Source organism: Mchenga conophoros, linkage group LG16 (genome assembly GCF_057382185.1).
Source record: "Mchenga conophoros isolate Kocher_MC1m ecotype Shallow Benthic linkage group LG16, M_conophoros_male_GT1.1, whole genome shotgun sequence".
Lineage (NCBI taxonomy): Eukaryota > Metazoa > Chordata > Actinopteri > Cichliformes > Cichlidae > Mchenga > Mchenga conophoros.
This window is the reverse complement of record NC_140541.1, coordinates 8,479,730-8,507,115: the sequence shown is the minus strand read 5'-3', so window position 1 is coordinate 8,507,115 and position 27,386 is coordinate 8,479,730. Positions and strand designations below refer to the sequence as shown.

At 42.5% G+C, this 27,386-nt stretch overlaps 1 protein-coding gene across 1 annotated transcript in view; it reads left to right on the top strand.

The window, feature by feature from the left end:
* The first annotated feature begins 1,532 nt into the window (after positions 1-1,532).
* LOC146556231 (rho GTPase-activating protein 20-like) overlaps positions 1,533-27,386 on the top strand; it is a 31,362-nt gene continuing 5,508 nt past the window's right edge. The window contains exons 1-13 of the mRNA XM_085249500.1: positions 1,533-1,804; positions 4,340-4,425; positions 11,461-11,637; positions 12,768-12,917; positions 13,465-13,506; positions 13,769-13,853; positions 14,001-14,078; positions 14,314-14,380; positions 15,980-16,189; positions 20,088-20,278; positions 20,887-21,051; positions 21,764-21,867; positions 22,300-22,489. Of these exons, the coding sequence (XP_085105626.1) occupies positions 1,712-1,804; positions 4,340-4,425; positions 11,461-11,637; positions 12,768-12,917; positions 13,465-13,506; positions 13,769-13,853; positions 14,001-14,078; positions 14,314-14,380; positions 15,980-16,189; positions 20,088-20,278; positions 20,887-21,051; positions 21,764-21,867; positions 22,300-22,489 (1,638 nt within the window). The 5' untranslated portion in view covers positions 1,533-1,711. The remainder of the gene's footprint in view (positions 1,805-4,339; positions 4,426-11,460; positions 11,638-12,767; positions 12,918-13,464; positions 13,507-13,768; positions 13,854-14,000; positions 14,079-14,313; positions 14,381-15,979; positions 16,190-20,087; positions 20,279-20,886; positions 21,052-21,763; positions 21,868-22,299; positions 22,490-27,386) is intronic.

The window sequence follows — 27,386 nt, the reverse complement described above, 5'->3', positions numbered from 1 at the left end:
TATGAACAACTTATAATAATTAGATAGAAAGTCTTCATTTGACATCAGTTTTTGTTGCAATACAAAAACTGCACTGAAGTCAATTCAAATGCTTGAAACAAGATTCTTTTATTTTGTTTTTACTGACGTGTGTCTGTGGAAGGGACATCGCAAGCAATAATTTACATAATCATAATTTTTAGCATCCTGGTGCCATCATAGTGTTTTCAGTGTTGTCACTGACATCCACCCTCTCTCACAAATGCATACTTGCTTCTGCCACAAATTTGTTCCTTTTACATCAACCAGTCATCAGTGATGTTGGAGTCACCGGTGGACTGAAACAATTATTCAGGCTACTCTTCTGATTCTGTTCCAGGCCTCTCAGACCAGTTATATTCATATTTTAATGTTTAATGTTTATTGCATTTGTCTTGTTTCTATAGGAAAGTGGAGTCTGTAAGCATAACTGTGCCCAAAAAAGTCATTATTTAGACACCTTTTCATAGAGTGAGACGCAAAGTAAGTTTAACTATCTTAGATTGAAGTATTACACAAAACTGCTCACACATGTTTCCTGAAAATGAACGAATTCTTCCTTTCTCTCGTTAATCTTTGCTTTTCCTTGTGACAATCGTTTACTTTAGGGCAGGGGTGTCAAACTCAAATACACAGTGGGCCAAAATTCAAAACTGGAACAAAGTTGCGGGCTAACACTAATATTTATTGGAAAAAAATATATCTTCCTCTAGATATAAGAATGAATCTTTTCTTATGGACTCAAACAAGTTTTGCTGAAAAACTGAATATGGAGCAAGCTAAGCTTAATACTAAACAATATATATATTAGCTGTATAATACCAGTAGGCCAGCTCTAATAGTAATTTGGTATGGCTTCGCGGGCCAAACGTAATTAGGCTGCGGGCCAGAGTTTGACACCTATGCTTTAGGGAGCTGAAATATTATCAAATGTTGCCTGCCTTGTCTGGACTCTGCACATGCGCCCTTGTGCGCGTCTTGTGCGCACTGCTTCCAGAGTTTATCTGCCAGAGCAGAGTGGCTTGATGTGTGGATTCTGAGAACCCACTGAGAATCTTACTTGTTTATTTTACAGTCGAGCTGACTGTTGACGGTAGGCCAAATGACCCTTTAGCTGCCGGGAAATATCCCGGTGCTTCCAGCGGGCAGTCCGCCTCTGCTTTGGAATTTATTAAACCACTTTCAGGCTTCCGGAAGCTGTTTGCTCTCCACAGACATCGAGCTGTTCTTCAACTAGTCTACGCTCACTGAATTTCTAATTTGAACAAACACTGCAATATTCACCACTCACCACTGCTGTTGTTATTTTTATATCAACTTGTATATATATATATATGTTATAGTTTTGTTTTTGATTTACAAAAATGTCTCGTGATATCTTTGGATGGGCTGAAAAGTGACTTTATTTTGAAAAGCACGGACGGAAGCTGTGTACCTCATTGTCTTTAACTTTGAAGTTCAGAGTGAGCTGAAGTACACCGTAACCGCTGCGCTCAGAGCAAACAGCGCTCAGAGAGAGACACACAGACAGAAGAGAGCAGTCACCTCTTTTCATACTTCAGATCAGACCTCTCCATCATGGATTCGTTTCTGGCTCGCTCTCCCTTCTCCGCCGGATAAACTTTTGGACTTACTTACGTATCATGGGAATATACCGTGGGTGCGCTCGGACCCGTGGATTTATACAGCCTTGATGGAAATCATGTCACCGCAGCAGGGGACCATGGGACAGAACAGGTCCGACTCTCTGACGGGAGAGAGCAAGGCGCTTCCCGACAGCAAAAAGGTACATCTGAAGTAATGTAACGTTATCTAGACGCACTTTCTGTTCACGTGTGCGCGTTTTTGCGCATCGGGTGCGCTTGTTGTGGGTCTTCTTTTACTTTTGAATGACAATATGAGATGTAAGACACAGAGCAGTATCTGCAAGAGTGAGTTAAAAGACCGAACGCACGTTTCTGTTCCTGGCTTGTTCATTGTGTTATTTTCTGATATGTGTCTTTTTTAAATGTATTTTTAAAAATCAGTCTTTAAACCCTCATCTGTGTGCTGCGCAGCACGTCTAGAGGATCTGAATTAAGACGCTTGACTGTTCCTCGTCCATGTCATTGTGATTGTACATAGTATGAGCGTTTATGTGATCACAGTTTTTTACAGGCTTGATCAAGGTTTGTCCTTGAAGACTTGTGTGGATCCACCCTGTGCACGTGGAATAGTGTAATCTTAAGTGTGGAAAAAAGAAAAGCAAAACCAGAGGACTGGATTCTGGTCTTTCCAACTTGTGATTTATTATTATTATTATTATTCTATAAAAAGTTGAACTTTTTACCCAAGAAAAACTCTTGAAAAACAAAACGGGTCATTACTTTGTTTTTTCATGCTTAGTGCAGAAAGTATGGCTGAAGCCAAACAACAGAAAAAAAATATAAAGAGCGATTATTTGTTAATTTCACAGGCAACACGGGCATGGATGTTGCGCTTCGGTTAGTTGCGTGGCTTCTCTTCACTGAGAGCATAGAGTATTTAAACAGAAGAGGGGAAAAATAAACACAATTTTGCGTGTCATTCCACATTACCGCCTGTGCTGTAAATCGAGGGCTATGCATTACAATTATTTCATGTAAATATTTCCCTCCAGATCTTCGTCGCTGATAGAGCAGACGATTCCCAGCGGCTGCTGAACGAACGCGTAGCGCCCCCTCCTCACGCCTGTTTAAAGCAAGTAACTGTAGCTTTCAGCATGGGAGGATGTGAGCGCTAAGTGTGAACATAAAAGTGCCGCAATGCCTCCTGAAAGCAACAACTGGGTTAGAAAAGTTGACCATAGGTTAACAGGATGTGCGTGATGGTTGGCAAATATAATATGTACTCATATGATCTCCACTAGTTACTTCTGCACAGTACACTGGTGCTTTCTAAGTATTTCACCACTTTCCAGGCCTGGAATTTTATAGTGAAAAATAGTGTTATGGATTTACAAATGATGTTGCTGTAGCCCACCCCAACCCCTCTCTTCTCTTTCCCTTCTCTGAGCAATTGCTGCTCTTTGGCCTGTCTGCAACACACTGGGCTCTGCTCAGCCTTAGGAAGTTGTGAGAAATGCAATCTGTCAGCCAGAGCCTCACCGAGTGAGAAAATGCTCATGAAAATAGAGTTTCCACATGCATCTCTTTGAGTAGGACTTGTTTTTTCCTCTCGGATATTTCTGTGAGAATGTGCTTTCTTGAATTGTACGTGACAGGCATGACAGGCACATAATGTGTACTTGTCCTGCAGCTTTACAGTGCAGACTTCCTCTTTGGCTTTAGCACACAGGCTGCATAATTTAAGACTTGAGGCTTCAGGGTGTCCTGCCTCGTGTCAGTCACCACGGCAGAACAACGAGATGACACCTGTCACCAACGTCGCTGGTGCGTTTGAAAATCTGCGTGGAAACGAACTGAATTATCAAACTTACCGTACACAAAACTAATGGAAAAACCAAACCCGATTTAAAGGGTTTCCACAAAACCATCAAGTCAATTCAACTAATTTGTAGGTGTCAGATATTCATCTCAGGCAAGACGTGTCACTGTGAATTATTGTTCCTTTTTTAAAAAAAAAAGAAAATAAGCACATTGAAGCTGATGCTTCTTTCCTTTTTCCAAATGTCCAATAACTCACAGCATGTTGGGCTGGGCTGTAGCAACTCTGACCTCTATTACTAACAGGAGTTTGTTAAGAGAGGAATGTCACCCTTAAGTAACTCCAAAAAGATTCCAGGAATCCGAGTCTTATTTAATTTGGGTCGCTACTTTAATTATTTCTTGCCTTCCTCTGATTGAATCACTGTAGTGTACGTCGTGGGGGAGGAGGAGGGGGAGGTATTGTGAGCTAACAAGGTTTTGGCATGCTGTAGGTTTAAATGAAATAGCTGTGGCGGACATAAAGATGCCTGTCATACTTCTGTGAGTGAGCGCACCATTTATCGTGCCACAGTGGGAATATGTGAACCATCATAAACATCACACGCCGATGATATATTTCCCAGCTCCGGCCATCTTTTCTGTCTCGCTGTCACTTATTTTTCTGTCTGCCTCCATCTCGCTCGTTTCCTCTTTTCCCTCCTTTTTAACTGCCGTCACTTCTCCTATTAGTCGCTTTCTTCCCTTCTCTGTGAGTCCTGTATTTCCTGCATCGACCACAGCTAAACAGCCAGCTCAGAGCAGTGCTGACTGTGTACTTTGCCTTCCGTCTCTGTAACCATTGCGTGTTGTACCAAACCGAAAACAGTGACGCAAAGTAATGTCTCTGACCCACCTCTCTCTCTCTGACTGTGCAGAAGATGAAGACCCTGGCGCAGAGACGACAGTCAGCTCCTTCACTCGTCATCAGCAAAGCACTCACCAGATCAAGAAGCACATCCAGGTATCAGCAAACACACATACTGAGCTGCTGAGGTGCTGTCACCACTGTGTGCCATATTTCTCCCCTTTTTCTTCATAAACTATTGACCCTACCATGCATGCTTTATAAAGGCTTTATAAACTGAATTTAATGTATTGAAAAAATCCTTTTCCTGCTTTCTTTGCCTAGTAACCTGTTATTTTTTGCACGTACAGACTTTCTAGATTGTTTAAACATAACTTTTCTAGACTTCATGCATTTTGATGGATATTTGCACTGACTCACAAACTTCCTAGAAAGTACTTACCTGTGGGTTTGATGAGGTGACAAGAAAGAAAGTATAGCTACGAGGCTGAGATAAAAATCACTGATTAGAAAATATATGCCTCTGATGAGCAAAAGTGGAAGCCTTTGGTTCCAGGTCTGAGGTGTTTAGTATTTCAGACACACATTAAAGTGTCTAATTTCATCACTTAGATTCAGATATCTCTCCCCTTTTCTGTCACATTCAGTGTCTTCAGACATCAGCATTAAGACTGCCAGGCCTTTCTGACTCATTCATCGAGGGCTTTTAAATCCTCACTTCCATCAGAACTATCGGGCTTTTCATCACCCTCGTATCTCACAAATCCCTTCATCCTCCTTCAACAGTTTCGGAAATAAGCTATTACAAACCCTCCAGGAAGGGTATTTGTTTACTAGAAACTTTGTTTCTGTTATGCACTCTGTTTAATTTTCTGCCAGTGCCAGCTTTTTGGGGTTTTTAGAGGAAAAACACTTTGAGGCAGGCTGGCTTTTCAAAACACTTTGAGGCTTTAGAAAGTTTTCATGTTGTCATGATTTCACCTACAAGCGAGTGCCTGGTGAATAAACCTGATGCCTTCCCACTGCCAGCGTTACATTATAGAGAATTGCTGTTGGCAGCTTTTATGGAGATCAGGATGGTAAATCTTCACGATTTCGACAAAATCTTAAATAGGCCAGTGTTGTTGTAGGGTCTGTGTGTGTCTGTGTGTGCATATGTGCTAAACAGAGTTACAAAGACAACTTAGATGCTCTGTTTGGATGCAGAGTGAGACACCATGAGACCATTTATTGAGTGAAAGACAAACAGAGGCTGCCTGAGAGTCTGTCCAAGTCTGACCTGTGTGTGCGTGTGTGTGTGTGTGTGTGTGTGTGTGTGAGCTGACCTGACGCTCTCTGCTGTCACCCTTAACCCCTGACCTCACATCAGGAGGCTTAGAGGCCAGTGGAGGTCAGCTGGGGTCAGAACCTAACATGTCAGTGAGTGTGTGAAGTAGTTATTAAGGTCCGGATATGTGTGTGCAGGGTGCTACCAGCAGAGTGCTTAGATGACTGAGAGTAGGTAAAGGCTGATGTGACTCTCATGCAGCAGGTGCTTTTCTTTCTTTCTTTCTTTATTAACTGGGCACTTTTTATTATGAATGCATATTTGTTGTTGTTAAGATTTGCAAACCACATGCAGGCTGTTATAAAACCCCGGAGCCCCAATTAAAGCAGTTAGAATGGGAATATCCATGTGCCAGCAGGTCTTGGCAGTGGGGTTGCACATCATTGTATCACTGCTGTGTTCTTTAAAAAGGCTCTACTGCTGTTACAAACTCTCCTTGCACAAATTTTTATTGTAAGCAGCTTTTTTGTTCTAGTTGATAACTTCTTGCCCTTATAGGCTAGGATTTATTGTCAAGTCTTTAACTTTATGCTTAAGAGCTCCTCTCTGAGAATAGCACTGACTTGCTGAGTGTCCTGTTGGTCTGGCATTTTCATCTTGTTCATGAAGCTGTTACTCACTCACAGTCAGTTCATTTTTCAGTATTGAGAACAGCTGGAAAAAAACAGGTTTAAATATTAAACAGTGCAGAGCAGCTAAAGCAGCTACAGAGTGAAACACACCTCAGGCTTTGATTTGAGTTTCTGTTCTGTTTTTTCGTCTCATCTCTGAACTCTTTCCCCCCTTTTTTTTCCTCTGCTCATGACTCGTGCAGTCAGTGAACAGCGCTGAGTTTTGGCTCCTGTTCACTTTTTTAAAATAACAGTGCTACAATGAACTGAGTTCTGAGGTACCGGGGGAAAAAACAAAAAACAAAACGAAGGATTAAAAAAAAAAATTGGCACGGTGAAGTTTCCATTGTTTGGAGTGTGTCTTTTTTCACAAGAGATTCTTTTTTCTTCTTTCCCTCCCCTCTGTCCCTGAGATGCGTCCTTGCCTGTGTTTCCCATCAGCCCTAAGAGGCACCGGAAGGGTCTCTGGACCTTTAGCGCAGCCATTTACATCACCTCCGTGCACAAACTCTCACACTTCATCTCGAAGTATAACGTCATCCCTTTGCCTCCCAACTACAGTGCGGGGGATTAAGGGTCTCCTTCAACCTTCAGGCAATGAAATCTATACACATGGACCCCTCCTGACCTCACACTTTCACGTGCTATCAGCCGCGCACACATAAATGTGACAACCACACGGCTCTTTACTTAATCTTAAATCTAATCTTATTTCTGAGTAATGACTTTTAGAAATGTAAAAAAAATTAAAAACATCTCAGTTTTCAGTTTTTTTCCTGGTTGTTGACATCTGGATCTCAAAATGACAAATTCAAGAACACACACCCACTTGCACATCATGCAAAAATCATTTCCTGGTTGTAATAATGAGCTCTGTTAAGGATATCATGGCTGACAGCCCCTAGGCAATTCTAGCTCCTGATTCTGACCTCATCCCTGTGTGTGTGTGTGTGTGTGTGTGTGTGCTTCCTCGTCTATATCAGGGCACTGGTGTCAGGATGAACTAACATTATATTTTGCCTATGAACCTATCTGATGCACGCAGAGCAAAAAAAGGTCAAGTTTTAATTGTTTTATGTGCAGTAGTGAGTTGTTAGTGCGTTATTGTTAATGGTTATTATAGTGTATTTGAATGAGATGTTGCCTGGCTGTTCAGTTTCCTTCAAATCTGTAGAGCTTTTTAGCCTTTTTTAGCTTTTGGTTTTTTTGTTTCCCATTCTTCTAGGGGTCTAATTAGCAATAGAAAGATGCAAAATAGTCCCCTTTTCAGGTTTTAGGAAGGTTAAGGAGTTGTTCTGTAGAAGGAAAAAGGCACCTATACAGATAAAAACAAATCAAAGCTCCTGACCTAGTTACAACTATAGTAGGAATGTAATTCAGAAATGTGTGAGTAATGAAGTGAGTAATCTCTTTATTGCCAGTCTTACTGCAGCCTTCGGGGGTTTTTATGCCACGATAAACAAAAGCTTCCACTGTGATTCGGGCGATGGTGCGGAGTGGAGTGTGTTTATGCAAAAATGATGTCTTCCCAAATCCGCTTGTTAACAGACGGTCTCTTTTCACTGCTTCGTGCACAGAGATGCCAATTGTTGCTTGTCTGAAGATCTTTTATCTGGGACAAAGAGGTCAGGCTGTTGGTGATTCAACCCTCCTCGTACAGAAACATATGCAAAGGTTCAACGGGTGACATCTCTTGTAGTTGGGGGAAGGGGGTCTCCAAATTAAAAAACGTTATCTGCACTTCACAAGTCTCTCCTCTGCTCTCTGTTTCACTTTGCGCAGAGCAGAGGAGACAAAAGAAGAAACTAGCTTTGACTGAAGACTGCTGAACTGTGCTGAAATTTAATGAATGGTCACAAAAATGAATAAAATATTTAGCTTCTTACATTATTTTCCTTTCGATTTCTTCCCCCTTTAATTTCTTGTGGCTTGGGCTTCCCCTTTAAGGCGGTGAAAGAGGAAACACGGACATCTCTGCCTTTGCTTTTTCGTCCTATCTTTATTTTTATTCCCTGTCAGAATTTACGCGTTTCATGAGAAATAAGAGCGAGGCTGAAAGTTTGCTCTGAACACATTTCCATTTATTTGCTTCTTCTCGCCATGTGTTGACTTAATACAGGAAAAGCAGATTTGCCACCAAAGACAAATTAGCTGCAGACAAATTAATGACACAGATGATGCACAGAGACACATAAATGACACTCAGCGTTCTTCTCAGGGTTATTATCAAAGCTGAGCAGATGGACAGTTATATAAGTGTCATTTCTGCCCTGAGGGAGTCAGTCTGTTCTGTCTAGGCTGACTGTTTGACAGCTGGGGAGACTTTAAACTGTGCATCAAGACACAGCAATATAAGCAAAACAGCGCATCTAGCCCCACTAAGATCCCGTTACAATGGGAAATACCTGGAACTGGAAATAAGTGGTAAAAAGAAAGTGGAACCAATGAGTGGAAAGAAAGCTAAGCAACAAACAAGACAAGCATAGAAAGTTCCAGCTGTTTGTCCAGCTGTTTTCCCTCTGGGTATGTAGCACTCACACCTGATGGATCATACTCATGTCCATGACTAAGGCTTTACTTATCTTCCTTCATGATTTAAATACTCGGTGCTTTTGCTGCACGAGGCTGAGGAGATGCCACAGCCAGGCTTTTCTTTACACGTGAAAAAGCTCCATTTCTTTCTGCAGATGGGTTTTCATTTGGGCCGTCACAACAAGTTAACAGAGTCTGGCTCAGTGATGAGGATGCTTTTCTTTGTGATTCAAATTTGGCCTTTTTATTGAACACCGATTCTGTCTTCTTCATTCTCTGTAACGCTTGCTTTTCATAATTCCATCCCTCGAGCTTTATAACTTCGTAGTTCTCGGTTTCATGGTGTCGTTTTCTTTTCTCGATACGCTCAACTCCTCATCAATCAGGCGTTTAATGATTAGGAGCCATTTTTTCACAAATCTGTCAGTTTTTGCTGTGTAAATGAAACTCACTTGTGACTGTCAGACTGGGTGATTTATGCTTATAAGACTTTCATGCAGAAATGTTTCCCGCTCCTGCTTAAATATTCATGCGGGGACATTAGTATGCGGCGTTGTGCAGCTCATTGTACAACTCCCGCTCCCCCCTCCCATATCGTGTTTTAGAAAGTCAACAGTTCTCCTCACGGAGCCGTGCCTGAACAAAGGTGGCCATGTATGCGCGGGCGGGGTGGACGCTCAATTTATCAACATCACACGATGCACATTGGAGCCATTAGCTGTTCATCCGTCCGATTCAGCTGTCACTCTAACATTTAGGAGGAAGGGATGTGCGGTGAATACGGAAGATGTTGCCCTTTTTGTGGGGAAGTGAGATGTGAAAGAGGCTTTACAGGAAGGTGTTATTGTCCATGTTGATCTGTGCGTGCGTGTGTGTGGGCTCTTCTGACAGATGCATTTCTCAACTACATTTCGGTGTCCCTCTCTGTTTTAGGGGGTGTGCAACATTACGTTATGGTGCCACCTTGAAAGATTTAATGAGAGCCAGCTATCAGCTGTGCTTTGGAGAATTTATATTTGTGATATGAAGGCGATGCAAAGAAAGAAATGCATTAGTTATATGACTGGAGGGTAAGGGTAAATAGACAAAAGAAATGAAACTGCGTCACATAGAAAGTATTTATTTTTAAGCTGTGAGTGTGCCCGTGTAGTTGTCCTGGATCCTGGTTCTGCAGGCCAACATGTTCCACTGAATCACTGATGCTCTGCTGGCTAAATTCATTGAACCTAATTAAATTTACTGAGCCCACATTTGAATTTATTTTTGGATGACACACAAAGAGAAATAATATGAAAGCACTCTAGCGTGGCCGTCTGGTTTTTGTTAATTAATTACGTAACCGCTTATGCTGTAGCTGGAAGGACTTTGGCGAGTAAGAGATTCATCTTCCCTGGCTTCCAAATATTGGTTCTTTCTCAGATTTTTGCAGCAGAAAAGTGTGTCCTTGCATGTGTCCTGGTAGGCATCGGGGGTGAGAAACTATCCTAAGAAGAGGGTGTGTGCATGCATTAGTGTGTGTGTTTGTGTTTGCACACGTCTGTTTACATGAAAGAGACTAAGAAAAGCGGAGAAAGATTTAAAATGTGTATGTAAGTGGATATTTGGGTCTTTTATCAGCCACCTCCAAATAAACAGGAAAGGATGGAGCTCTCAAATGATTTCCTCTTCCTCTAAAAAATGATTTTGTCTCGTCTTAAAAAATAGCCCTTCTGATTTTTCTTTGTAGCCAAACAATTTCCCTGATGTTCTAAAACTATAATCTTGTCTTTTTTTGTATTAGTTAGATTACGTGCGTTGGGAATAAGAGTCGGAATGAGGAGAAAAATGAGGAGGAATGCTCAAATTTGGAGGGTCAGCTAAGCCTTTTCACAGCTTGGCTCACATGCTACGTGGGATTCCTGCTTTCACTTACACCATTCCTGGTTGTTTCACATTCTGTATAAGTTTGGAGGAAAAAAAACCCTCCACAAGAAAATATGCAGGAATAAAGAATAAAGTATTACTCCACCAAACCAAATGTATGTGGAAATAAAGTCGTGGTCTTGTGGCCAATATAATACAAAACGTTCAAGGTTGTTCAGATTGAGCTATACCATGGGTTTTGTTTCAAAACCGCAAAGCATTGACTCCCGACCTTAAAGTCGTAATAGCTTCCTCAGTGTTTACCGGGATGGAGCTAGTTTCCTCATACGATGCCAGGCAGACATTTTATGCCTTAACGTCTTCCTGGTGGTAATCCAAATTAAAGGGAGGTAGTGTTTGAATTGCATCCTTCTAAGCTAATAGTCTTTCATTTGATTCTTGAGTTTCGTGATGGTGGTAGGTATCTCAGGGGCTGGGGGAGCCTGATTTGGATCCATTAGTAAGAAAGGTGCACACTTTCTTAAGTGTCTTGCTCAGACGAGTTACTTAAATCTCCTCTTTCTATCCTCACAGTGGATTACAACTGCTTTGCTCACTTTTTAGGTGTTTCAAGCTCACAATGTTTCTTCACTCTTTTTTATTCTTGTCACTCGGCAGCTTCTGTGAGCTATTCAGGAGCTCTGTGGCAATTTTGCAATAGCTGTTGAGCGAAGCAAAGAGAAATTCAGTCCAACTGTGTTTCCAAACCTGTTGTTTCAGTGCATGCTTCCACATACTCCAAACCACAAATTTCTCCTTTGGGGATCAATAGTGTAAATCATTCCTTGCGTCTGCGTTGTCTCGGTTTTGTCCCCCCAGGGAAAGCTGCTTGACGCCAGTAAGCCCAGAGACTTGTCCTCTAGTCCAGGCCTTCCTGGCTGAGTGTCCAGGCCGTCTGTTCCTGGGTCACGCCCAAACACAGCTAAAGACCGGCTTGCAGATCCAGGAGAGACACCTTTTCCTCTTCACAGACACCCTGCTCGTCACCAAGGCCAAGTAAGTTTCTTTCAGTGTTTTGTGAAATGACAGGGAGATGTTTATACGTGGTTGTGAGTGTGAGAGGGGGCGGAACAGGAAATAGAGACAGAGTGACATAAACAGGGAAAAATAGGAACAAAAAGCGGCCGTGCAACATTTCATTGTTCCTAGTTGTTTCTCTGCTGGTCATAGCAAAAGAAAATTTGTGAAGGATGGAGTTTCCCCCTGTCTCTCTTTACATACTCTCCTGCTTCTTTTACTACTCTGTCCCTCATTTTTCCCCCAGCATATAATTATTTCCCAGCCAATTAAATCCATATGAAGCCTGGCTCAGATCAAAGCCAAACTGGCTCGCCTTGGGCCTAAAGTATGGGGCTTCCCACCCACAAACTACACAACACAAGCACATTCAAATATAGAAAGCAAAGAGCACATAGACAATTTTGAGGTCCACACAAACACACACACACTCACACATACACATAAACACACAAGCTCTGCACACTTACAGTATGTACTTACTGTACACACAAACCCCTCAGTGCAGACACAGCAGGATGGCTGCGGTCTGTCCTGGGAGTCATGTGCCAGTGGGCGGAGCTGACCCTCTCAGTGGAGAGAGTGTATGCTATAATTGGCTTTAATACATTGTGGCTGAACCCAGGGTGAGTTAGAGGAATGTGTGTTGGTGTGTATGTGTTTGAAAGATAGTGATAGCAAGAGGGAGGAGGGGAAATTTTTAAAAGTTGAGTGGTGTGTGTGTCTGTGTGCGTGCGCCTTTATATCCATAAAGCAGAGAGTATGTGTTTGTTTGCCAAATGTATGCATTCGGATCATCTCCCTCGATAATTACAGATGCTGTGGCACATAAATACATGTCTACTGAGCATGCCTGTGTTTAACGTCTGAGAATAGCTGAATCTTTTAATATTTTGCTTCTATATTAAGTGTTTTTTTAGATTGCCATATGCCACAGGAGGTTTATGGACATCAGTTATTTAAAGAAAACTAAGTCAGATTCCGCACTTAATGCCCAAAAAGTTCCTTGTGGAATGCCTTGAAACCCTGAAACCAGTTGATAGATATGAGCACTTATCACATTTATCACAAAACACTGTAATATAGCATGCTGTTTTGCTTGTTTGCAGGTCTCCTACTCATTTCAAGGTGAAGGCTCAGGTCCGGGTTTGCGAGATGTGGACGGCTAACTGCATGGAGGAAGTGTGCGAAGGAAGCACGAACCCCGAGAGGAGCTTCGTGATGGGCTGGCCCACCTGTAACTGTGTAGCCACCTTCAGGTATGTACAAATTGTTCACATCCAAGAATAGGAATTCCTAGAAGGTGAAATGTAGCCATGTTTTTTCAAATTATCTTGATTCGATCAAACAGGAGAAGCTTAAGGTAACTCAATTTCCTCTAAAGTATTCACTGCCAGCCCGTTAACCGCTTACTCCTGAATATTTCTGGAAAAGTACGCAATGTACTGAGGTGCAGATGTACAGTATAGTAGAGAACCCCACCGCAAAATCCATAAAAAGCTTAAGCACAAAGGCAGCTTTCAGTCATAAAGCTGTCTCAGTAAAAATAGAGCGAGTAACCACACACAGGCACAAACATGCAGCACGTACAGATGTATTCAGCGCCGTATATTTGCACCTGCCTTAGCAGCATCTACACCTGTGTACCCATTCACAAACACACCCATTATATTTTCCATCAAGAGGAATCCAGTCATGGCTCCAGGGGGAAGTCTGGTTTTTAACTGCGGGAGTTACATAACAAAGCAAGAGCGACAGTTACTTTTCCTCTGATTGTGTTTTGTAACATCACTGATTTCATTTCAGCTCTGAAGAGACTAAGGACAAGTGGCTGGCGCTCGTCAACAGGTAACATATTGATTAGAGGTTCTTTTTCTTTGGCCCTAATGCTTTGTTTAGCTTAAAGTTCTTCCTTGCAAATCAGATTCCCCTCTACAGGCCAGAAAGGATTTGATTTTAAAGAATAAAATGATTAAGCTGAAGCCTCCACAGCATGAATGTTTTGTATTAACAGACAAATTCATAAACTTATACAAAAGTGTTATTCTAAAACAATATTCTCGCTATAACACTGACCTCCTTCCCATTCCCTGTTTTCCACCAAACACAGTCGGATAAGTGAGGGAAAAGAGAAGGACGACCCAAAGACCATTCCTCTGAAAATCTTCGCAAAGGATATTGGAAACTGTGCATATGTAAGTTTCCCTTCATCCCCCGTGAGTTTTCATTGCCTCTGTCAGCACAAAAACAGCTATTATAACATCTCTAGCACCACTATAACTTACGGATCACACAAACATCTACATATTTCCGTGATGTTTACCCAAAAATGTTTCCACCAGGCCAAGACGCTTGCGGTCAGCAACACAGACAGCACCACTGAAGTCATCCGCATGGCTCTGCTGCAGTTCAGCATATCAGTAAGTAACCGAAGGCCTGTGTTCAGGATCCAGTGATTGATGATCGCTAGATATTAAACTTTGTCGTGCGATGCTACAAAACTCTCTCGAGGCTCTCAGTAATGGACCTTCTGGGATTCACAAGCTCTGTGAAACAGTGCAAAACCTGATGGCTGAAGTGGTGTCAGAGCAGTTTTTACTAAAGGAGTTTCTTTTTGCAATCTCATTAAAAGTGATTCTCTTTTTCTCTTCTTAGGGTTGCGTTAAAGACCACCGGCTGTGGGTGAGCTCCATTAAGGATGACCCTCCATATCCACTTATCGGTGAGTCCTACTGACATCACTGTATAAAACAAAATAATAAAAAATAGCTTAAAGCAGTCACATTATACCCCTTTTTAATGAGTTTATGTAAGTCTCACAGGTACCTCGAACTGGTTATGAAACAGAACTTTATTTCAGCCTTCATGAAGACCCCGCAGTTTTATCGGCGTTTTTAAATCCAACTAAGCCGTTGATGCCCACGGCCTTTTTAGGTAGCGCTCTGTGAATGAATGACTGCAGCAGCCAGTTAGGCTTTCTCTCTAAGTCAGGGATGTCCAATTCTAGGCCTCGAGGGCCGGTGTCCTGCAGGTTTTCAGCTGATCTAAATGGCTAAATTACCTCCTCAAGATGTCTTGAAGTTCTCCAGAGGCCTGGTAATGAACTAATTTGCTTCAGGTGTGTTGACCCAGGGTGAGATCTAAAACCTGCAGGACACCGGCGCTTGAGGCCTGGAGTTGGACACCTCTGCTTTAAGTGATCATTTTAGATCTAAATGAGGCCAAATCATTGCACAGCGTAGGCCTCCGTGCGTGTATCATGATTTTATAAAATCAGGTTTTTATCAGTGCAGAGGGGAAGCTTGGAACATGGTTTGCGCATGCTACTTCATAGGCACGGTGTTGTCTGACAGCAGAAAATGAAAAGCACAGAAACAAGAGGGACCCTGCTGGGATTTCATGGGTTTTAAAATTCAGTACAGAGAAGGGAAGAAGTAAGCAGAGTAAAAATGGAGCCAAAAAAAAGCAATCTGAGGTCAGTAAGGACCAGAGAACAAAAGAAAACATAAAAAACGCAGTAACTGACACACAGTCTTTTGTTTACTGGTTCCCATAATTTCCTATTCTCCCTCAGCCTTCTGATATCATTAGCTGCGTAATTTGTTAACACTTGCTGGCACGTTGTGCTCGTAGAACAAACAGTTTGGCCCTTGAGTTTGGAGAAGCTGCTCTAGCTAGGAAATAACAATGGCTCACTGTCCTATTTTGGCAGATCTGCTGACCAGCTGGGGTATGTGCTTATCTAGTTTTGATGTCACAACCAGCTGCAAATCTGAGCACCTCATTCAAAGACACACACTTTCTGATCTGCGGAGAAAAGGAACAAGGAGACAAGGTCTCTTTCTTGTGTTTTTATGGGTCTCCAGTCACATCTGGGACACACAATAGATATGGCTGAATTTGATTACCTTAAAATATTTCCCTTTTAAAGGCACCCTTAAAAGAAGTAGTTCAACAGTTGGGTAATGATGTAGGATGTGGTGAATAACAAAACGTACTGACATCTAGAAACACAGCGTCTCTTCCTCAATGAGTATTTAGAAAAAAACTCTCCACTTCTCACTTCTATGCATGCATCAGTGGTTCAAAACTCACCATCTGGGAACATTTCAGAGGACGTGGTTTTCTTGTGGGTTTTTTGTGTTACCATAATCTTTTGTTTTGTAGTCCACACAGAATTCCTGACACGCAAACACAGAATTTGTGACGCTGTGTTGCAAAATGCAATGCTGTATATGCCCCTTTTTTTTAAAGCATCATGTGAGGTGCACAGACTGCAAACACCAGGCCCTCCAGCGCTAAACTTTGATCTTTCATTCAGGCCACGAGTTTCCCTTCAGCATCAAGATGAGCCACATTCGAGACGTTGGGAGCAATTGTGGAGGACTTGGAGGAGGAGGAGGGAAGGATGTGCTGAGTCCCACAGACTGCCCAGGGGTTCTTCTGTTGGACCAGTGTCTCCCTCCAGACACGCAGTGCCAATTTATACTGAAACCCAACAAGGCTGTCCTTGGGCAGACTCAACTTTTAGGTAAGGGATTTCATAGTCAGTATGTGTCTGGTATTTTGGTTGTGTTTATTAGTAGTAGGTATTAAAATTACATCCACCATTAAGTATTTAAAGTTAATCGTTTGGGGTTTAAAACGGTAGCATTCTGATGATGGCCCTTCATGCACCACGGAATATTCATGAAGTGAGAGAAGTAAACATTGTTGTTTTTGTCATTACCGTGGCAGCTTAGGTTTTCTGAGTACATGGTTGGTCACTGTGAGGAATCCATCCATAAATCTAACTCTCTGTGAAACCACAAGAGGAAATATGAGGATACAGAAGTATTAATACAGAACTGAAAGTACTTCCCAGAGCGAGTTCCACTTATATAAAACATTTCAGTATGTTTGTGCTCGTCTTTGAGGTTACCGTCGTGTTTGTTAGTCCTCAGTTTGAATCAGCAGGTGGACAAGAAGGGGAAAAAAAGCGTCATCGACGGTGGGAAGAGCATTTTAATGGAGCGGTGGGTTACAGCAGGGGTTGGAACAGACGCGGTGTCAAAATAAGAAAAACATCGGACAGACAAAGAGGAAGAAACCCCAGAAGGACCGGATAAATGTGGGAATAGGAAGATGGAAAGTAGAAAGAGATGACACAGCTATTGAGTAAGTGTGGAAGGTCAGTAGAGGTGAAGGAAAAAGAAACAGACAACTATGGCAGAGAGAGAAAGGATTTGCAGACCAAAAGACTGAAACTTGGACCTTAAAGCGGAGAGGTACGGATAAATTAGGAGGAAGAAAAACAACATGACGGTGGACAGGAGTGAAGATGAACTGCGGGTACGGAGACCAGGATGGAAAAAGGACATGATGAGGTTTAGTGGCGGGAAGAAGCAGAGGAGAAAAAAAATGTGTGTTTTCCAGTCAAGTAGGCTCCAGTTTGCCAACCGCAAGCTTTGCCTCAGATTCCTTTGCTTCAGGCACAACAGGGTCTTACGTAATCTCTCCATAACAGCCCCGCCACCATACATGCCTAATTGCTCGCGCCCAACCAGAAAGCTAACGAATATGTGTTTACTGGCTTGTAGCCCTGACAAAAGCCTCATTTCAGCCATTTATTCTCAAACAATCACACAGGAAATTGTACATGTTTAACAACTAGCGGGTGTATGACAAATAAAACTCCTCCAGTTGTTCCCCAACATGCTTCATGTCCAGTTTGTGCCAGTCTACTGGGGAGATACTGTAACTGGACAAAAAGCCTTTGAGGTGGCTCATGGCAGCAACAGAGAGTGAGGCTGAACGTGGATAAAGAACCACTGCACACAGCAACACAGATCTATGCTGTCTCAGCACTTGAAAAATGAGCAAAGATTTTGTACTAGACCTATAAAAACAGGTATTGTTGTGCATTCAACTGCAAGAAGAGATTTTCTATGTTCCCATTACAATATGAACCATATTACTGGCATGTCCACCCTTGGAAGTGGCTTAAAGTCTGCTTGTCAAAGCATTCATTTCCTACAGTTCAGTAGAGCCCAGTGTTGCCAACTCCTCAGTAAGGAAAATCGTTATTGGTTGTCCTAAAAGTCGCTAAATGACGTCATCGCCTAATTTGCATAATTTGTCATGCTTATGTAATTGTAACCTAACTTTTAGGAGAGAGAAATAGCATCCTGGACGAGACGTAAAGTGAGTAAAAAACACCCTAAATGCATTCTGAATATATTTGGAACTACAAATTAAATTCTTTTAGCAATTATTGTTTTTTTAGTCATTCCAACCCTCCTCCTTTATCCGGGCTTGTGACCCAAAACAGCCTCTGGTGGAGTTACACACACACACATAGACACACAAAAAAGTCTGTGTGTGTGTGTGTGTTTTAAGTAGGTTTAAAGCTTGTGATCCACAAAAAGTAAGAGTAAAAGAAGAACTGACGTCATTACAGTCAGGGCTGGAGCAGCGGCTTCGCTCACTGGAGGTTCATTTGCAGGATGCGTAGGGGTGAACGTCTCCTGCTCTGACAGCAGCTGGGGGGGAGTGTTGCGTGAGGACTATCCGCCGCCTGTGAGCGCTTCGGCACGGGCGAGGTGCCCACGGTAGCACCGCTGCTTGTTGAGAGTAAGAGCGATACGTGCTTTCACGTCAAAAAGTGGTCATACGTCTTCCTAATAACACCAGCAAAAGTCGCCATATTTGTCGTTAGTCGCTTTTTTTGAAAAAAAAAAAAAAAAGTCACTAAGGGGGTCTGAAAACTCGCAAAGTATAGCGGCAAGGTTGCTAAGTTGGCAACACTGACAGAGCCAGGTTGGCCCATCCTCTGGAGCTAGCTACACCGGCAGTGTTGATTTGGTTATTTGGAAAAACTAAGAATCGAATAGAATTATTGCATTTATGCAAAGATGAAAGATTATTCCATTTGCCTAAAAATGAAATAAGTAAACTACTAACATGTCAGCACCTGTAATCTGGGGTTTCTATTACAGGACACTGACGTCACTGTGTAGTCATGTCTGTGGTAATTTCATTGTCAATGAAGAGAAATACAACATCTAGCACCTGTTTTATAACACAGTAGAAGATTAGTGTAAGATGACAGAGACTGCCCACTCAGACATGTCGTCTGTGTCTGTTTCCTCATTCCACTGTCTCTAAAACGGTTCCCTGCCTCGAGAGCCGTAATGATGTAACACCTGATTTACACCAAGGTCATGTTTTTTCATTTTTTGATGGCAAAGGCCTGCTGAGAAGTGCCAGAACAGGCCAGTAAATCTGTTACTGTTGAACTTTGTTCCAGAGTGTATTTGGGCATCACGCCACGGCAGATTGTTAAATAATGAATTCTATGTGAGGTATGGCGTGTATTCTGAGGGCCCTTTCGGGGCCGATGGGTCCCCCGCCCACCGAAAGAATCTTTTGTTTGTTAGGTTGAGTCCCACCCTTGGATACAAATCACCGACGCTTAATAACATAAATGTTATCATTTCAAGATTGTTGGCAATTCAAAGCTGCTACAATTACATTTCACTACAATGGCCCTTTAAGAGATTTAATGCACTGTTTGCACATTTTGCCCGTCTAAAAACGTCGGCGGTGGCTCAGAAAGGCAGTGCTGCCACAATTAGTGACGAATGAGTCATTATCATAACATTTGTGATATGAATCAAGGTTTTTGAAATGCATTTCAGCCCGGAGTGACATTTTATTTAATCAGCAGTCCAAAACACAAAGAAATTAAGTCATTATTAAATATACATTTCTTCTGTTTAGCAGCTAATTGTAATTCTAATGCGCTCCACGGGAGTTAATCATGCTAAAACTAGCTTTTTAAACTGCTTGTTTATTTTAGATGTCTAATTACACGCTAAAGTAAATGTACATTCTTATTTATAGGCACTTCAGTGCACACGTGCTATGCAAAAACATGCTGAGCTGGTGCTTGAACTACACAGGCAGACATTGTGCCTTTGCACTGCTGTGCAAAAACTTAGGAAAGGGAACACGCAGTCACATGCACATGTTCTTTTTAGCCTTTATTGAGACAGGAAAGCAGAGATGTGACCTATATCAGCTCGCTATGAGGTTTTGTTAAACGCACCCGCATGAGTAAACAGGGTAAACCATCGTCTATCACATCTGCTTTCATTGGTTTTCATTTCTCAACCATGAGCAGCGCGTTAGCATGATGCATGATGAAAAGCTCCTGCATCTGACGCTGATGGGCAATTCGTAAGCAGTTCTGCCCGAAATTCAAGCCCACAAAAGTAAACATTACGAAACAGTTTCTGAGTCTGCACTTTTGAAGCTATGTGAATCAAACAGTTTGGTTTCCTGAACATACCTTGGGGCGCATTCGCCATCCATTACTCAACAACAAAAGTTTGATTATATCTCAAACTAAAGTTCTCCTTCCTCTATTTTTATTTTCCTACCCACAGAGCCTGGTCAGCAGAAGTCTTTTAAGAGAAAGAGATCTCTGATCAATTGGCCTTTCTGGAGAGGTTCGAGCACACAGCTGGACGGCGTGCCCCTGTCCCCAACCTTGCTCTCCACCGCTCACGGTCGGCTGTTCGGACAGCCCTTGAGCTCCATCTGCTCTCCAGAAAACGGCCTGCCTAAACCTGTCATGGTAAGCCGAGTGGAGTTCACATAACAGGGGTCAGGACCCTGACTTGAGGGAACACAGGTTGACTGTTTAGTTAGGGAATGAGAGACTTGAGGGTGTGAGAAAGTAGATTATTTTAGGAGCATTTTATTTGACTTCTACTGCTGCAATCTTACTATTCTATGACTTTAATACATCCACCAACCACTTAAAATAATTGGCGGACCCATTTTCCATTTTAGATTAAATCAGATTTTTTTTCCTGGAAACAGAATATATTTTAATGTACACATTCTTCTTATTGGGAGTGAGTGACCCTCTCACTGAGGTGTCCTCTAAGAGAGACGTCTTTCTTTCGTTCTTTGTAGAAACACTGATTCAGACACGTTCCTCCTGTTGGTCCACAGAAGAATCTGTTAAAGGGAGGTGCCAAATTGAAATCGAGATAAAAATTCTGGCAGGAATTCTTTGCAATTAAGACCTCAGTGGAATGAAATGCCTTCTGCCATTAGGGCCTGTTTCCTAAGCTCCCGCTTGTGTAATCTCTGACATTAAGTTCTCCTGTTTCATCAAATGACATTGTTATTAAACTGAACAAGTTGGTAACCTTCTGTTTCGATGTTCCCCCAAAGGACATGCTGGCATTTCTGTACCTGGAGGGGCCATACACCAGAGGCGTCTTCAGGCGTTCAGCTGGAGCAAAAGCCTGCCGGGAGCTCCGAGACAGGCTGGACAGTGGGAGCGAGGACGCGGAGATCACACACCAGTCTGTGTTCGTCATCGCTGCTGTCCTCAAGGTAACCACACACACACAGCTCTTCCCCCGTCTCTCTTTCTTGTTTGAAACTGAAAACAGGCACGACTGATGTTGGTCCAAAGTCACCTTAGTCCAGACAGGATAATCTGTCTCTGCATAGCCAGGCAGACGGCCAGTCACACACACAAGGTGCAGCATTGTTCAGGATCCAGGCCAAACGGCTGTCATACAGTCGGGCATCCAGGGAGTAGCTCGGGCCTTCTTCTTCTTCGTTTATTTCTTTTTTTTAGAGATGGTCCAACTCCCTTTTTAAATTTTGTTTCACTTGTTTTCCACATAGAGTGCAAGGATTGTCAGCCTCCTGTGATATAAAGGGGTGGCTGTAGCCCTTTAAATTGCAGGACGGAGAGGAAGTCATTTACTAGTCTACCGGTTCAATCCCTGGCTGCTCCAGTCTGCATGCTAAAGTATCCTTGAGGAAGATATATCACTGTCAGCAATCATCACAACTCCTACCTGTTGTGCCAGTAGCCTAACTTTAATTTCACAAGTAAAAATGCACTAACATAATTGGATTTGTTCAGTGATTATTATACGACCACCAAGCTAGGATCGAAAGAACCACAACCACAGATGAAGCCATAAAAAAGTGAGAGCAGCAAAAATCCCTTTGACAGTTGTTTCCAGTCTATAATGCCTGTCTGTCAGTATAAGGCATTCTTCAGCTTCACTTATAAACGTTTTGCATACAGGACTTCCTGCGAAATATCCCAGGCAGCATGCTGTGCGTGGACCTGTATGACCAGTGGATGGAAGCGATGGAAGGAGGAGAGGAGAGGATACCAGCTGTCCAGAGGTAAGAGATCTCTCTTGAAATCCTAAAACATGCGATATCTAAGGCCGTGATCGTCCTGCTAATCGTATAGCTGTCAGTGTCTGACAAGAAGATGCAAATCCTACGCGCATTTTACATAAGTCAGCAACACAGGACAGGAAAGATTGAATAAATGGCTGTTCTGGTGGCCTGTGGTAGAGCAACACCTTAGACGCTGTTGGTTTTTTCCTTTAATTACCTACAGTTTATGTTTAGAATGAGAACTAAAAACAGAGAGCAGGGATGTGTGTATTTCCAGTAGCAACAAACAAAATTCCTTCTGCTTAGGAGAAAAAGCAACAGTGGAAATTCTCGTCCGGGCAGAAACAAGCAGCCGTACTGAAAGGAAGAAGCAGGGACCGAGGATGTTTTTCGTAATGTGTTTGATCTCATTTCCTGCCCCACTCCCATTAGGCTCCTCCACCTCCTTCCCAGTGACAATCTGCTTCTGCTGCGACACGTGATCGCGGTACTCCACTGCATACAGGGCAGTGCCGACGACAACCAGATGAACGCCTTCAACCTGTCTGTCTGCATTGCTCCCAGCATGCTCTGGTCTCCGGCGCCAAGCACCCCTGAGATGGAAGGGGAGGCCACTAAAAAGGTGAGACGGGACAGGCCTATGGACACTTTAGAGCAGGGGTAGGCAACTCCAGGCCTCAAGTGCCGGTGTCCTGCAGGTTTTTGATCTCACCTGGGTCAACACACCTGAATCAAATGATAAGTTCATTACCAGGCCTCTGGAGAACTTAAAGACATGTTGAGGAGGTAATTTAGCCATTTAAATCAGCTGTGTTGGATCAAGGACATCTAAAACCTGCAGAACACCGGCACTCGAGGCCTGGAGTTGCCTACCCCTGCTTTAGAGACTTATCCAAATATAAAATCTTTAACTTGGCTGGTCACATTTAGTACAATAATGTGACATGTTGGGGGAAAATGCTTATCCAGCCTTCTTGCTGAGAGTTGAGGGAGATGTTTGTTGGAGTAATATGAGTCTCAGTGTAACAGCGGAGCAGTTTGCCTGCTCGGGGCCAAGAAATACTTCTGCACAGAACCTCTGGAAAAACCACAAATTTCTACACTTTGGTTTTTGTACATGCAAAATAAACGAGACACAGCATGAAACTTAAAGACTTTCAGAGGTGCTAATAGGAGGATTAGGTTACACAGAGCAAGGAGACCTACTTCCTTTGTTTCCCATCTACATACTACCCTGAGATCTGCTGCCTGCAGCTAAATTTTCTTAATGTATAGAGATTAGAGTAGTATCGTTGTTATCATCCCGCTCGCAAGAAAATGCGTTTCTCAAAAAGCCAAAGTGCTCTGATCTGCTTCCACAGGCAGTTTGCAGAGTGCGAGGAATTTAACATTTGGAGGGAAAAAACAGAAGCAAACTGCTCGTGACCAAGCAGAGACCTGAATTTGACTGACAGTTAAGTTACAGAGGCTTCACTGACACAGGTGTATACGTACACTAAGTGCTCACATGCATACTTCACGTCAGGCCGAGAGCCATTTGTCTGCAGACTGAAGGCTTTCCCCGTGGACGTGACTGCCCACCTCAGATCAGGAGCTGACCCACTGCCACACAGCAGTCACACACACGCAAACCCCCGTCCCACAGACGCGCACTGTCAGTCTCATTCACATGTGATCTTTGACAGTTACTCATAAGCCTCTTACATTCAGCTAAGCTTCAAATCCCCGAGTTTAGAACAAGACTCGGCAAGTTTAGCTTCTCGTATAGAGAAACACATGCACAGCATCTAGTTTGGTGAGTGTCACCGGGGTTAATTCTCGTTAATTGTAAAGAAAAACAAGAACAAAAACAGGAAATTTAATTTACCTCTCGAACTACTTTGTGACAATGTTGGAGTAGAGTCTGCATGAATATCACTGCAGTTTCTCTGTACTTTTGTGTATATAAAGTGAAGTCTGCAGTGAAGCAACCGTATGTCTTAGCCAGCCATTCTGGCCTGGAATGGCTTAATTCTACAGCCAGAGCCCACATAGGAAGGCCCCTCGCCCACCAGAGCCCATCATATAGTCACTGAAACCCTAAGCATACAAAGTCTGCTGATTTGTGGTCTGTTTGGAAAGTTACAGTTATTTAGTTACACATAATCTCACTGGGTGGCTGTTTTGCTTATCTTTTCCAATCTGTGTGTGTATGTGTGTGCGTGTGTGCGTGCGTGCGTGTGCATGTGTGTGTGCGTGTTTGTCTAGAAGTGGTTGAGGTTCATTTGAGAAAACACGCAAAGAATTTCCTACAGAATCTGAGGACTGGGATGTTTTTGTGGAAAATTGTGTCACTGAAACACCCTCTTTCTCTCTCCACACACACACACACACACACACACACACACACACACACACACACACACACACACTCACATAAGTGCTCGTTGGCAAAAAATACCCTCATCACCCACAAATACTTAAATATCAGCTTCACAAATACTCCCCTGATAACACTTTCCCTCTCGCACACCGCATATTTGTGTGTTCGTCTCGAGCACAGGCGGCTATTTTCTGGGGGGGGGGGGGGGGGAAGACAAATTTTCAGCATTCCCACCTTGCAGTCAAAGACAGGGGCCAATTTAAAACTTTTTTGGGGGGGATCGTGGATGTGTATTGGCCGGTTTTCAACCTTTTCCGAGGACATGTCTGTGCTCACTGTTGGCCAGTTCAGTTTAGCCTTCGTGTCCCTCCTGCTTTCATGAAGCATATAATTTAAAGGTTTTTGGCTGAACATATCCCTTAAAGAGCATCTGAGGTAAATGCAGTTTGCGTCTAACTTTAAATGGAGACAGGAAGAGATAAATCATTTAGAAGTAAGTTGTTTTTCCTCAGGCTTGGCTCTGGAGAATGCAACTTTTGCTTTTCTTCTGCTTTGTTTTGCTTTTCTATATTATAGTAAAATCACAGAAAAGTGATACCCAGCTCAGAATGCTGCACGGATGGTTTTCCAGCGTGCACAGTTGCAGCATTTTTACGCACATACACGCCCAAATACTGGAAGATTTCTTCCAAATCTTGCAGTACTATTGTATACTCTTACAGTAGGAATCTGCAGTTCATGCAACAGATACATATTTTGTGAATGATGCATAGAGTTCGTATTTCCTGGTTTTCTGAATGCTTGAGAGAGTTAAAGATGACATCTCACTGAGGTGTTCAAGAGGTTCTGAATGGGCTGCTGATGGATGAATAAGTGAAAATCTCCTGGATGCCCACAGGCTCCTTTTGTTCAGTGCTTTGCATCACGTAGCAGTGCTCACTCTCACTGGGTGACAGTGAGGAATGCTGAGTGTTGCCACAGTGGATGGATGCACAGATTTGATTCAGGGTAGATTTTTACACCTTCGTGATGCTAGCCTCCTATTTACGCTGCTGGTTTATATCAGCTAATTATTTGCTTCATTCGAAACACGCGTGTTGCCAACAGGGAAGTTGCCCTCTGGTTGACATACTATGCAAAGTCAACACCCATAACACGGTTGGAGGATCTTTCTCACCTGTTTTCTGTAATATTTAAATTTTATTAATGCCATTATCCATAGATAGAGCTATAGATCCAGTATCTAACGAGAACAAAAAGAAGGAATCCAAGGTCTAGGTGTTTTATCATGGCCATATGGCACCAATTCCTCCTTTCCAAAGAAACCTAGGTTGTCAGTGTTGGGTTATTTAAAAGTCTTGATCAGATATGTTATATCCAAAATATTGGAGGCGGATCAACTTTAAATACCCGCCTAATGTTAGCTCTGTTTGAAAATCAACAATTACCTTTCTGTTGCCTCCCATGCAGATGTAAAAAGTCAGTGTCAGGGGAGAGATTTGCAACAAGATCTATGTAAATCATTGCCAAGGTCTGGCAGGGACTTGTTTTTGGTGGTTGGAACTGCGGCAGGTCCTGTATATTGATCGCAAGTTCCCAAAACTCGCACCCTGTTCACACATGTTTAGTTGTCTTCTTTAAAAACCTGACCCGAGTTTGCTGGAAGAGCAATTTACCCTCCAGGACTTTGCGGCAGCAAACTGTGAGCAACTGCAATATGACTCCTTTTATAGAAAATAGAAATAAAAAAACTAGTTCAACGAGTCATAAATAACCACATCATCCAGTTTTAAATGATGTTTCATTTGTAAACGGACGGATTTAGGACATAATTCAGATTGACTGGGTGCTGTTGATCACGAACGCCACCGTTTGATTGATAGCGTGCATGTATGACCTCGACTAAAGTTGTTTGTGATGATTGGCTTCCTGAACACTTCAAAGAAACAGTTGTGGAGTTCATTGCGTTACATAACTCTGAATGTACAGCTCATCATCCATCATCTGCTAGCTTAAATGTAAATAAATAAACTGTGAGTGGTAGTTTAAAAAGTGGATTTTTTTCAAGCTTTAATAAAACGCTGGGTTTAGAGGAAAGAAAACCATTTTAAAGGACTTTTTAGCACAGCCTGATTACTCCTTGTTTGGACAGACGACGGTTTTTTGGCGCATACGGACACCGTGCAGACACAGACCAGACAACATCTGGCCCACAAACAAACAAATGAGTGTTTACCGGCGCAGTATTTCCATAGTGTCACAGGCTTATTTATGTACACATCAGGCAGATTTCAGTGGAAATTTCCCAGTGGCCCCGGCGTTTGCCAACTATTTGTGTCACAGGACGTCATGTGTGTAAATTTTGTCTGTTTAGTTTTAAAGGCAGCGGTTTCTGCCAAGTAGTGTGATTTGTTTGAGGATGGATTCCAACTGGGCTGATAAAACTCATAAAGCACAGACAGCGTTACAGTGTTTGAAGACATCAACTGAATGTGCTTAAATTAGTCGTTCAGCGGCGAACGATTGGTATTTGGATCCCTTTCAAAGATTCTTGCCCCTTTGTGACATTTGTGGCCGTGGTTTTGCTGCGAAAAGTCGTGATTGGCTTTAAGTAAAAAAAAAACACAAAAGCACACAAAATGGGGAAAAAACTACACCTACATTGTATTCGGTATCAAAGCCAACTGATGATGTCATAGCCAGTATTATCAGGACATTTTCCAGGGCTGGTAAGAAGGAATGGATGGAGGAGAGGGAGTCGATGTTTTCCCGTTCACTGTGGAGGTTGACATCAACGCAAGCAAATGAAAAGAAATGTTTCCCCAAAATGATAATATGGGAAAAAAATGTTAAAAAGAGCTTTTGACAGCTGTTTGAAAACAGTGCCACAAAGTTATTTGGGTCACTATATCATAGAGCAGTGATATCACAAGTCAGTAGCTACAGTATTAACAACCACACACAAGTTTAAGCACTCTGCTTCTCAGACGTTGTTCTGAGCATCTGCGTGACCCGTTTCCTGCTTTTCTGTCAAGTCAAAGTCAAATTTATTTATATAGCACATTTAAAACGAAAACGTTGACCAAGGTGCTGTACAATTAAGATAATTAAAAGAAATAAAAACATAGGGAGACATGATAAGAGTTAAGAAAAAGAA